This window comes from Schistocerca americana, chromosome 8, assembly GCF_021461395.2.
Source record: "Schistocerca americana isolate TAMUIC-IGC-003095 chromosome 8, iqSchAmer2.1, whole genome shotgun sequence".
In the NCBI taxonomy this organism is placed as follows: domain Eukaryota; kingdom Metazoa; phylum Arthropoda; class Insecta; order Orthoptera; family Acrididae; genus Schistocerca; species Schistocerca americana.
This window is the reverse complement of record NC_060126.1, coordinates 156115004-156127807: the sequence shown is the minus strand read 5'-3', so window position 1 is coordinate 156127807 and position 12804 is coordinate 156115004. Positions and strand designations below refer to the sequence as shown.

Below are 12804 nucleotides of genomic sequence, written 5' to 3'. Positions count from 1 at the left end.
ATTTCCGTTACATCATTTGTTATAGACGTATCCTGTTGGAACCGTCTGTATTTCTGTTTGTCATATTTGCGAGTGGAAGCTCAATCTTTAGGTGTCACAAGTTTATTTAATAGCTTTTTATTGGGGCCTAGTTCCGCAATCGCATCTGAATTACGCAGAAATCCGCTTCATTGTATGTACATTGTAAATATCACCTACATTGTTCTACATTTATCACACAAATATCGCCACAACGAACTTAAGAAAAAAGTATTCATAACAGTTAACAGAACACACCATAGAGAAGCAGTGAGTAGATTGTTTACAAATTCAGATGCAACTGTTCACTAAGCCGCAAGAAAAAGACTCAATTCAAACTGCGAACCCAGACGATGGCGCTTCCTCTCTAAAATACATTTAAATCAATAATAAAAGCAAAATATAGGCAGATAACGAACTTTGCTTCGTAAGATTTATGTCTTCCGCTGCCTCCGTCAAGAGAAAGCAATATGAATTGGTTAGCAAAAAAATACTGAAGAAAAATTTTCGATAATTCGTCTTCTTCTAGTATTACTTACTTTTCACGTCTGTTATACGTAAAATATATTTTCTGGTGTTTCCGTAAATGTTGTATTTTTATTTTTGACGCTGATTGCAAAACAGATAAACAAATGTATTTTGTGTAAATATGCTTTTCGATTTGGCGTAGTTTTTACAGCTTGCACGTTAGTTTTACTACTTATTTTACATACTTACTTTAATTTTCATTTGGTTGAGGTGAATATGTTACAGACAATACCGCCAGTGAGAACTATGGCGTAATCACCAGAAATTGAAAGGGGAACCTGTGCATCAGAGGACAGCAAAGCTAACAAGTAACTATCATATCTCCAGAATGCAACAATCAGTTACCAGAAGAGAGTTTCAGGTTATATACGTCACGAACGGCTAGTGCATTCTCCGCAAATGCTAATTAGATGACCTCTAGAAAGGTAGAAATAAAACATGTCTTTTTTTATGCAAGTGCTTTAATTAAATAGCTTATGGATGATGAATTAGAACTGGGTGGTAAGATTTTATAATTTTTCGGTGGAAGGGGCATTTCAGTGTGGTGGTGTTGTGGTAGAAAAGAAGTCGTGGGTTGCACAATAACGAGCAGAAGATGAGGATCGAGTCGCTGTTTTTCACCAGTGGCCGTAACCATGGCCGTATCCATATCCAGGGTAGCCGTAGTGGACACCGTAGCCGTGGTAACCATGGTAACCATATCCAGGGTAGCCGTGGTACCCGTATCCAGGGTAGCCGTGGTGTCCCCAACCAGGGTACCCCTTGTAGCCCCAGCCAGGGTAGCCGTAGTGGGACGAGTAGCCTGCAACATACATCACTTGATTCAGGATGATGCACTTCAGTGTATCGAACGCTCTTATCTTAAAGTAACAATAAGCGGCTAAGACTACTGTATATAGAGATTATCTGCTTCATCTAGTGCTGTGCACAAAGAGATACGGAGATATGATCCGTTTGTTATGATCTCCGTCAGTAACAACACTTCCCTCTGCAACAACTTTCGGCTGTTTCAAGCCCCCCCCCCCCCGCCACAACACCACACACGCACTGATACGTAAAAATTCCAGGGCTAAGAGTGTGGTGAATATATCTGTCAGCGTTACACATTAAATAATAGTCACTGAGTAATGTGTAACTTTACGTATTTGAAACCCAATGAATGTAATGAATGTTCTGTTAAGGTCCAGAATTACAAAGGAATGTCGTCTCTATCTTACCGATTCAGTCCTGCCGTTACCCTGTAGGTTCTATGCCATGGCGTCCTTAGAAGTCATTTATTTATCAGTCGAAATATCGTGGTAAGTCGTCGATATCTGACGAATGATAGATGTTTTTTCAAGGTGCGATGCGAAAATAACAGATATTCATATATTTCAAAGCGGAAATGGAAACAATCCATATTGCCCGATACAAGAAAATCAATGTCTTGATGGAGGGGCCATTAAATTAGATTAGATTTTAGATTAGATTAGATTTACTTTCATTCCAATTGATCCGTAGTGAGGAGGTCCTCCAGGATGTGGAACATGTCAGAAAAACAACAATACATGACAAATATTTAAACTAAAACAAATAAGCTAATGTACCATTCCACAGGTCCCAAGTGGAATGATCGTCATTTTTTAATGAACACTAAGAGTCATTTTACAAATACTATTGCACTGAATTTAAAATAAAAAAGTTTTATATTTATTTATAAGGTAAGAAACATGTAATACAACTACTGTAATACTTATTTACAATGAACACATTACTGCACTGAAATGGTGCAGAAGTTAGATTATACTTACACACACACACACACACACACACACACACACACACACACACACACAAATTTTCAGTGAACACATTACTGCACTGAAATTGTGCAGAAGTTATGTTGTACTTATATACAAATCAGTTGGTTTTCCTCAGAAATTCATCAATGGAGTAGAAGGAGTTGGCCACCAATAAATCCTTTAGGCTTCTCTTAAACTGAATTTCATTGGTTGTTAAGCTTTTTATGGCTGCTGGCAAGTTATTGAAAATGTGTGTTCCTGAATAATGCACACCTTTTTGTACAAGACTAAGTGACTTTAAATCCTTGTGAAGATTATTCTTATTTCTAGTATTGATTCCATGAATTGAGCTGTTGGTTTGAAAAAGTGATATATTTTTAATGACAAATTTCATTAAGGAATAAATATATTGGGAAGCTGTAGTTAGTATCCCTAGTTCCCTAAACAGGCTTCTGCAGGATGTTCTTGAGTTCACACCACATATAATTCTTACTGCACGTTTTTGTGCCCGGAAAACTTTAGCTTGGCTTGATGAATTACCCCAGAAAATAATCCCATATGACATTATGGAATGAAAGTAAGCATAGTATGCCAGCTTTTTCATTTTTATATCCCCTATGTCTGACAAAATTCGCATTGCAAACAGAGATTTGTTAAGACGCTTCAGCAGTTCTGTGGTGTGCTCCTCCCAGTTGAATTTATTATCAAGCTGTAATCCCAAGAATTTAACACCGTCCACTTCTTCTATCTTCTTGTCATCATATGTTAGACATATACTCTTGGGACACCCCTTACAAGTTCTGAACTGCATGTAGTGTGTTTTTTCAAAGTTTAGTGACAAAGAATTGGCTAGGAACCAGTGATTAATGTCTACAAATATTTTATTGGCTGATCTTTCTAAGACTACACTTGATTTGCTATTTATTGCAATGTTTGTATCATCAGCAAACAAAACAAACTTGGCATCTGGTAATGTTACTGATGAAAGGTCATTGATATACACAAGAAAAAGTAAGGGCCCCAAAATGGAACCTTGTGGGACCCCACATGTAATTAGTTCCCAGTTGGATGATGCCTGATAGCTTGATACATGTCTCTTTCCTAATAACACCCTTTGTTTCCTGCCAGAGATATAAGATTTGAACCATTTTGCAGCATTTCCTGTTACACTATAATATTCTAGTTTACTTAAAAGGATATTGTGATTTACACAGTCAAATGCCTTTGACAGATCACAAAATATACCAGTTGCCTGCAATTTTTTGTCTAATGAATTAAGTACATTTTCACTGTAAGTGTAGATAGCCTTCTCAATATCAGAACCTTTTAGAAATCCAAACTGTGACTTTGACAGTATGTTATTTGAGATAAGATGGTTATAAAGACGACTGTACATTACTTTTTCGAAAATTTTTGAGAATGCTGGCAACAGTGAAATTGGACGGAAATTTGATGCTATTTCTTTATCTCCCTTCTTAAACAGTGGCTTAACTTCAGCATATTTCAGCCATTCGGGAAATATTCCACTGATAAACGACTGGTTACACAGATAGCTTAATATGTTACTTAGCTCAGAATCACATTCTTTAATTAACTTTGTTGATATTTCATCATACCCACTAGATGTTTTTGATTTTAAAGATTTTATGATGGACATTATTTCTGTTGGGGTAGTGAGGGTCAAATTCATATTATGGAAGTTACTTGAAATGTCTGGTCTAAGGTAATCCATAGCAGCATCTACCGAACCTGACAACCCCATCTTTTCAGTAACAGTTATAAAATGTTTGTTAAAAAGTTCTGCAACACTATACACATCTGTCGTGCAACATACCACGGCTACCTCCACTAACGTAAGAAAATGGCGGGAAAAAGGGCACTTGGGCTACCTCCACTAACCTAAGTCATCCGACCGCCACCTCTTCCTAGGAATTGTCCTGAAAACGACTCGGCCTGCACTGGACATAAGTCTTTATTTTCAGTCTATATTTAAACAATTAGAGCCAGTACCGCCATCAAGTGTGTTCAAACCCAAGGTCCGGAGTCCAACTGACCTAGTACACGGTACTGCCACCAGAGGGTGCTGTTATCCCTTCCATGATGTAATCCAAGATGGCGGTCTGGTGGTGGAGAGGAAGGATCTCATAACAGGAAATTGAAGTGTATATTGTTTATTTACAAAAAATTCAGTTTTTGGGGGGTTAGATTTCTCTTGCTCATCATTTTCTGCTTTTTGGAAACAAGATTGGTCTTGTAAGAAGTATTTACATGGGGCAAGCATGTTGTATAACCTAATGTTTGGCACTGCACTCTAGGTCTCTTAACCTAATGTTAGGCCCTTTGTTGGCGCTTAACCTATTAGATTAGATTAGATTAGATTTACTTATGCTGAATGTGCGGAGGTACTGGACGCTTTACTAGCATCAATTTACAGTAGCCCGTTCTGATAACGGAGCAACATACGTGTTTCTGATGTCACCGATGGTGTGAAAACCAGCTTCGTCTGTTAGTCCATGAGAACCGTGAGGCAGCAGACAACTGAGTTTAGCTTGACGCCATGTTTCGCGACTTTCAAGCAACTTTCGATTCAGTTCCGCAGTGTCACCTAGCAAACAAAATATCCGAACACATATTATATGATTATCTTGGAGACTTCCCACAAAATGAACTCAGTATGTCGTTCTTCATTGGGAGGTAATGACCAGAGCGAAAGTAACTTCCGAAGTGTCTGAAGGTAATACGATATGGCCGCTGCTGTTTCCATTGTAACCCAGTGGATTTCATTTATAGCCCTATGCGGCTATTTGCAGAAGACGAGGTTGTGTGCAGCTTGGTGACGTCTTTATAAACTTACTACGAATTCCAGAGAGACACTCAATGATCAGCATTTGTAGAATGACTAAGTAGATGACTTTAAATGGAAATAAATGTACAGTAATGCTTGCATATGGGCGAATACAGCCGACATCTTTTGACTGTCCGATCAAAGTGCATATACCATTCCAGTTAAAGACAAATCGAGGAAAAAATTCGAGTGTGGTCCTTTTAGGGAACTCTCCAGATATTTAGGCGGAAAACGAGTAAAGCCAAACTTATGATGTACGTAAAGCTCTAGCAACGAGATTTTCCTGTTGGCGATCAGATGACGAAAATTAGAGGCCGAGTGCTTCTTTAGCCGATAAAGTGAACACCATCGGTATTTACTGACACACCATTGTATTGTTATCGGTCATTTAAGTATTATTTTGGCTTCGTCATTAGCTTTCAACAACGAGCGTATCTTCAAATCTCTAAGGTTTACTATTATAGCACGCTGTTCTTTGTCATAGCTTTGATGCCGCACATGTTTTTAATATATTCATTCTACGCAGCTGTTTTTTCATCAACATGTGTCAGATTTGTCTCATATTAAAAACTGAAATACACAGTGTTGAAGTTCCACAATAATATTTATTTTTATTTCGTCGTGAATCGGCTGTCTGCTTTCTAGGCTGTTCTCAGGCAATACGAGACTAAACAGGTAAGTCACACAACAACAGTGGGAGTTTATAGCTATACAAAAATTGTATTTTCAAAGATAGGGAACTATTTTATTAGTATATATGTATAAAAGCATATAGAAACACACGAAGAAACTATGAATATGTTAACCTTACGTTAAACCAACTAAAAAATTAAAGGTACAGGGATTTAAAGGCCAAAATATTACACAGGTGATTACTGACACAGACCACTATGTTATATCGCTAAATATCAATAAAATGTATTTCAAATTTTGATATCTGTATGTCTCCAAGTAACGAAGGAATAAAGCATAAGTGTATTCTTCATTTTCTCGTGTTTTACATATTATTCTGCTTAAAGTTAGCTTAATCGCCCACTAAACAACAAATACATATACAAAAAAGACACTACCTAGCGAATTAATGTAGTAGTGTGTTGCATCTGCACATTGCTGAAAGCTTGAAATTGACTGTGAGCAGGAACACTGACCGAATGAAAGATGATCGTGAGTGTTCTGTATACATAATGCCTGTATTTAATTCGGCGATTAGTAACTACCACAAATCGAGAAATCTTTGATATAGAGCAATAACATTCCACGTTCATCAATGAAGGTAAGAACCATGGCTTTCCGTTAGACTCGATTCACTGAGACTTTATTTACGGTCCTGTCAATTGTGTTGTCTAAGTGTTAGTACCATACATAGGCAAATTCTACACGCAATATTACAAGAGATATTGCAACCGTCGATGGAAGCTTACACGATTCTTTAGCTGTAGCCTAAACGAATCTATGACAATTTAGAATCAGAATGAATGACAAAATCGATGAGAAATACACGAAAAGGGGGAAATTGAAACAGAAGAAAATACGTTTCAAGAATATGAGAAAACCTGCACGAAAAATAATGCACTAAAAGTTACGGGGACTAAATTATATAGATGGTAAAAAGGTTCAAAGAAAAGAAGGAAGAATATAGCTTCGAGAACAAGATAATTAGGGACGATTCACCATGCGTGGAATGGACAAGAATGTGCAGGAATGGGCTGGGTTTTTCCGAAAGGAACCAGCCCTGCATTCGGTTTAAGTGATTTATGGAAACCACGGAAAAATTTTACCAGGCTGTTAGGACAGCGACGTAAATTGCCCTTCCTCCTAACCACAAAACAGTGGATTAACAGTATACTACATCTCCGCATTCAAAACAAACGTGGAGATGATCCAAAACAGGTACTGACTAGCGCATTCGAAAGTTTTTGTCACAAAGTGAAATCAGTCATCAGAGGCTGTGGGTAGGATGAATCTCCGCTACGTCCTTACTTTCGGAGGCGCTAATCTCAAGGCTCAGTTGGAGTACCAAAGAAGTGTGCTGAAGGAAACGAGAGCAGATGGTGTCAAGGTAATTTTTATAGTTTGTCAGTGAGGCGTGCTCGGATGTCGTAAATGGAGGCGCACTGCTCACGAAAGGCAGGTATCCTAGCTGCAATCCAGGGTTCGAATCTCGTTACAATGCACAATTTGATCTCGTCTCATACAGTGGCACTGAGCTGTCACTTGAATGCTGTGGATGATAACGTATAGGTATGTGAAAAGATGTCACTCACCGTGGTACCCGTAGCCAGGGTACTTGTAGCTGTACGGGTAGTACCCGTGTCCGTGTGAGACGGCCAGGGGGTAGGAGGCCTCACAGCCACACAGCAGGGCCAGGCAGGCCACCGCCAGAAGGCACACCTGTAACACAATAACATACAGCACGTGTATTTGAGACGTATGTTTCTGAGGAGCGTATTTGTAGTGTTACGTAGTATGTTTGTCATGTCAGGCAAGATCTGGTTTCGTATACCGAAGAAGATAACAACTCACTCTCTCCTCTGGCACCATGCGAGCAATTGACCGATTGAAATAGTACGAACAGATTCCTGCACAGTTTGTGCTTAGGAGTCTTTACGTGTCACCGAGCGCCTATGATAACCTGTCGACACGAGAAGTGACTTGAGCAAAACCCCAACAGTGGAGACGAAATATCAAATCTGTAGAAGAAGAAAAAAATTAACATGCCTATTACGCAATCAACTTTGCTTTCACTTAATATTCAGGTTCTCCTTACTGTTCACAAATTTTTGGGTCAAAATTATACAGACTGTAATGGATCTAAACTGGATACTTGAGAGAAGGAACCAATAGTCGGAATGATTAATTAATGGAGTTATGAGAAAGGGGGCAGGAGGGGAGGTGGGATTATTTAGTGAGAGGGGGCGGGGGGCGTTGGTCATGATGACTCGAACGAGCATTTCGTTCGCGGAAAGTGTTTGTACGCTTCTTAAGTTTCTGCGCCGACGTTGGTGGTGCTACCTCCAAAAATAATGCACAGTCGTGTGTAAAGCGTGCACGACAGAATTATTTCTGTTGAAATCTATTACATGAAGTCATTGCCGTTTGAAACTATAGCAGAAATTGAAGAGGAGCTGTGTAGTAGCACCCCAGCCGCCAGTCTCACTGTAGAAGTGTGGGTATTTGAGAAGGCTAGGCAAATTATTTTGAGTCGGTATCTAAGCACTGAGACGCGGTCATCACTTTGGTCAGCTGCTATAAACTTAAGCTGTTACTGTAAGGCTCAAGTCATTTATGTCAATAAAGATCCAATCATTTGTTTCTGATTTTGAAGCACTCAGTTTAGGAACCTCTGGCATCTGCATAACTTCATCTTATCTGTTTGGGATGCCCAGAACAACAAATGCACGAGTGTACAGTTATGTGTATGCGTGTAGAGATGAGTAATTCGTCAGATCATCGAGGCATAGGAAAATGTAGTGAATATGTTTAGATGGACGTGAAGGACTTCGATCGACCAAACTTGGAGTTGAATATTGTTGACACAGTCGCAATTGAGCCTGGCATTTCCAAAAAACTGTATATACAACATTAATGTCGGTTGTTTGTTCTTCGCCGGCCCCGTTGGCCGAGCGATTCTAGGCGCTGCAGTCCGGAGCCGCGCGACTGCTACGGTCGCAGGTTCGAATCCTGCCTCGGGCATGGATGCCTGTGATGTCCTTAGGTTAGTTAGGTTTAAGTAGTTCTAAGGGGACTGATGACCTCAGATGTTAAGTCCCATAGTGCTCAGAGCCATTTAAACCATTTTGTTTGTTACTCAGACTTGCAATGTAACGGGGGTTATTGAAATATACGATTGCTTGGACAAGTAACGTAGACGATTCGTCCTTTGCTCTTGACCAAGAGTTTTTTTTCTTTTTGCGAATTGGTTATTTTAGTGTGTAGTGTTGTGACTTGGCAAGACAGCCAAGTCACAATGAGAGGAAGCCGAAAGGCACGCGTTAAGCGCACGCAGATTGGCGTGAGGTCTGGAACAGTTAAAGGAATTAATAGTAGCAAATAAAGTAAGTAGTTGATATAATACTTACCTTTAATCCACAATTGTAGAACATCTCTCTTGACGATACATGTTGTAACCACAATATAAAACAATATCCAATGCTATGGCGCCTTGCTAGGTCGTAGCAAATGACGTAGCTGAAGGCTATGCTAACTATCGTCTCGGCAAATGAGAGCGTAGTTGTCAGTGATCCATCTCTGGCAAAGTCGGCTGTACAACTGGGGCGAGTGCCAGGACGTCTCTCTAGACCTGCCGTGTGGTGGCGCTCGGTCTGCTATCACTGACAGTGGCGACACGCGGGTCCGACGTATACTAATGGACCGCGGCCGGTTTAAAGGCTACCACCTAGCAAGTGTGGTGTCTGGCGGTGACACCACATGTAGCAAATACTGTAATAATTAACAGGTACTTGGCAGTTCATTATTTAGGTATTTTAATTCTTGAAATTCAGCATAAAATAAAATCTGCCGTACGAAAATTAAAATTGTAGATGACTGATGTTAACTACAGGCAATCAACATTTATGTGTAAATGTCGAACCTCTTTAAAGGTCGTAAGTTTGTCACATAAAACATAAAGAGTGACTAAAATAGAAAACCAGTCACAAAGAAAGAAAATTTCAAAAAAGACTGTAACGCTGTTAGTTTTAGGAGTAAATAATAAATAATTTCTAAAGTAAAATTTTTCTAAAAATTGTTTATTTATAATTAAGTCAATTGTACCTGATCTTACAACAAAAATGCGAAATGCACTGAGTGTCAAAAATGTATAGAATATCTCACGGCAGCGGCCGCAAGTAGAATGTATTTGCAGTTCTGATGTTGTATGAAGGCACTTGTCAGAATTATGGCTGTCTGGAAATCGACAAATGAAGAAAATACACGAAAAGAAAACCTGTTTCGCCTACCAGTTGAAAAACCAGAGGAACTGCGACGTAACAGCTGTAGTTTTATTTTTGCTATAATGAAGTGTACTCTCAACAAAGGATGTGGTGCTTTCAAATATATACAGCGAAACAAAAATCGCCTATTCGGCGCGTTAATGCATGAATTGGTTTTGCTCGGTAACTAGGAGGTATACTTTACACGCATGTCATCATCATTGTCTCTAGACGTGAAACGTATTTCTTATTGTCCTATACCATCCATGATAAGAAAGAAGAGATGGACCTACGCAAGTGCAAATTGTGATGAGTATTAATGTCAGAAGCGTTTTTCATTCCTTTCACAGAAGCCGATTTTTAGGTAAGTCTTACATTTGTACTACCAATTTCATGATTATTGTTAAAATTCATACCTTTTTATCCAGAGTAAAGCATTACAAAGGCGCGACACTTGCCGAACATTGTAGTGCGAAATTCGCCAGCTATTACCTTACACAGAGACGAGTGACAGTGACAGTGCAGTACTCACCAGTGAGAGAACGCGAGACATTGTGCTTGTCGACTGAGGGCTGAGAGCTGACAGTGAGGAGGTGTGTGGCGGCGGTTGCTTTATACACAACAGCGCTGCCGGCGTCGGCATTAATAGCGGCTCGTGGTTTCAACACTGAAAACACTGGCGACCGCGTTCCTAGCGCAACGTTGTGCAGAAGGGAATAATTGGAAGCAAAGTAAGTTAGCCACGGATGAAGCACTTGCCGTCACCGCTCACTACACACTTAAGAGATGCTATGTGAAGTATGGAAAAGCAGGAGGGAATGAGATCCTCTTAGATTAGTGTCGAGGAGCATTTCCACTCGAAGCCAAGGGATTTGTGATTCGAATCTACGTCCAGAACGTTGTTATAACGTTTCAGTACGTTTCATTGCGAGGTCCAATCACCGAAGAACGAAGATTTATTCATTGTTTTAGGGTTTGTTCTGCCATGAATTAAATATTGTGAGATGTATAAATAATAATTGCATTTTGTGGAGGAAACCCCGCTTGAAAAGACCACCTCAGCTTTAATGTTCTCCTTTTCGACATTTATTTCGCGCTCCACGCTATGTTTAAACATATTTGTCACAATGAATGTATGAATCTAAAACTCATTGATTAAATCTCTCAGTATACCTAAACTTGTGGTAGGAAACCGATCTTGTGGGTGAAAACCCGTTTTGTATCGTCGACTGGAAATCAAGCATTAATCAACTGAAACTTCACCTGAAAAGAGGCTTTTTGCGAACAAACAAACCACTGTATACGTCTTCTGAAAATCATATTTAATAATATTTAAAAACTGAGTGTTCCAATTCGTGGTGTAATTTCCGTTTGTTTATTCAACTACAATTTGATGTTTATCATTACTACGAGTGCTCGGCTTACTTATACATTGTTATATGAATTTCAATTACAGCACAGTATTTGGTTTCTGTAGTTACATTTATTAGTCCATCCTGGATTTCTCACTGTTTTTGTAGGGTACAACTCTCTTGTCACTTTTTTCAAGAGGATGTTAACGACAGTTCCCTAAAATCAACCAAGGAACACAACTACTCTATCTTTTCCTTCCAAAGTCATTTCTTTAGCCCATATATTTCGATATCCAAGCACATTTGTTATTCCTGTGCCACCGTAGTTTTCTCTAAGTCTCAGAGTTTCGTTCCAGTTTGCATATTATGCCGTATCATTAATTTTTGAATGGAATTTTTTATCCTCATCTTTATCTGGTTTTATTTTTGACATGTAAAATTGGTACTGAGGAGAATATTTGAGTCTCAGCTCTACGTTACTAAACCACTCAGTGCGCACGTTCTCTATTTAAAAAAACTAAATCCTATTATTTATTTCTGACGAGATTGCTATTACATTATAGTGCCCCCGTCCCCCCACCTCCCACATCTCCCTCCCTCGACGAGCGTTTCAATGCCTCTTTGTATTTTTATCCGTGTTACTTCTACATTTACTTCTTTTTCAGTGTTAGCCCCTCATAAAAGTTATTTCTAAAACATATACAATAACAGAAACACAGAAACTTCATCCAGAAGAACTTCGGAACATGTTACAGCAACAAAGCAGATTGTGTAACTTGAAATAATTTTGATATACGAAACAAAAGTAGTCACGTGGAATAACACAGTAACAGTGAAATTTGTATTTAGACGTGATTTACATAGCTTTTAATCGCAGAATAGTCGCATTAATGGCAAAGTGTGAAATCAAGGCATTGTACAGAACGTCTAGGCAATATAGAGGATGGCTAGAGCTTTTTGGGAACATATTTAACTTACCTTTAACATTTATAAGTGTATAAAAATGACCTGGTATTTTATAAAATACAAAATGTATACAGACGAAGTATAAAATCGCAGTGAAATAACGTGTTCAAAATAGAAATTTATGAATTTCGCGAAAGTTAAATTAAAATATGAAAATTATCAAAATTATATGTGACTGAAAAAATGGTTTATTCCGAATTAGAAGCTTTTAATAGCTTTTAACAGTCCTTAAATGTAATAAACGACTGAAAATAACACTTTTTTTAACAATTGTCACAAATGTAAACTTTCCATTTTTGTACACTTCGAAGCTGTGCGTCTCTTATGCTATGGTTATTGTAGCAAGCAGTATTGAAATGATATTTTGAATTTTCAAATAACTA

General features: G+C 38.7%; 1 protein-coding gene across 1 annotated transcript in view; it reads right to left on the bottom strand.

Annotated features, from left to right (window-relative positions):
- The window catches only part of LOC124545648 (prisilkin-39-like), a 41689-nt gene extending 33976 nt beyond the window's left edge, over nt 1-7713 (bottom strand). Inside the window, exons 1-3 of the mRNA XM_047124593.1 lie at nt 7696-7713; nt 7437-7563; nt 1218-1348 (exon numbers count right to left, since the gene is read on the bottom strand). Coding sequence (XP_046980549.1) covers nt 1218-1348; nt 7437-7563; nt 7696-7713 — 276 coding nt within the window. The remainder of the gene's footprint in view (nt 1-1217; nt 1349-7436; nt 7564-7695) is intronic.
- Between the last annotated feature and the right edge of the window lie 5091 nt (nt 7714-12804).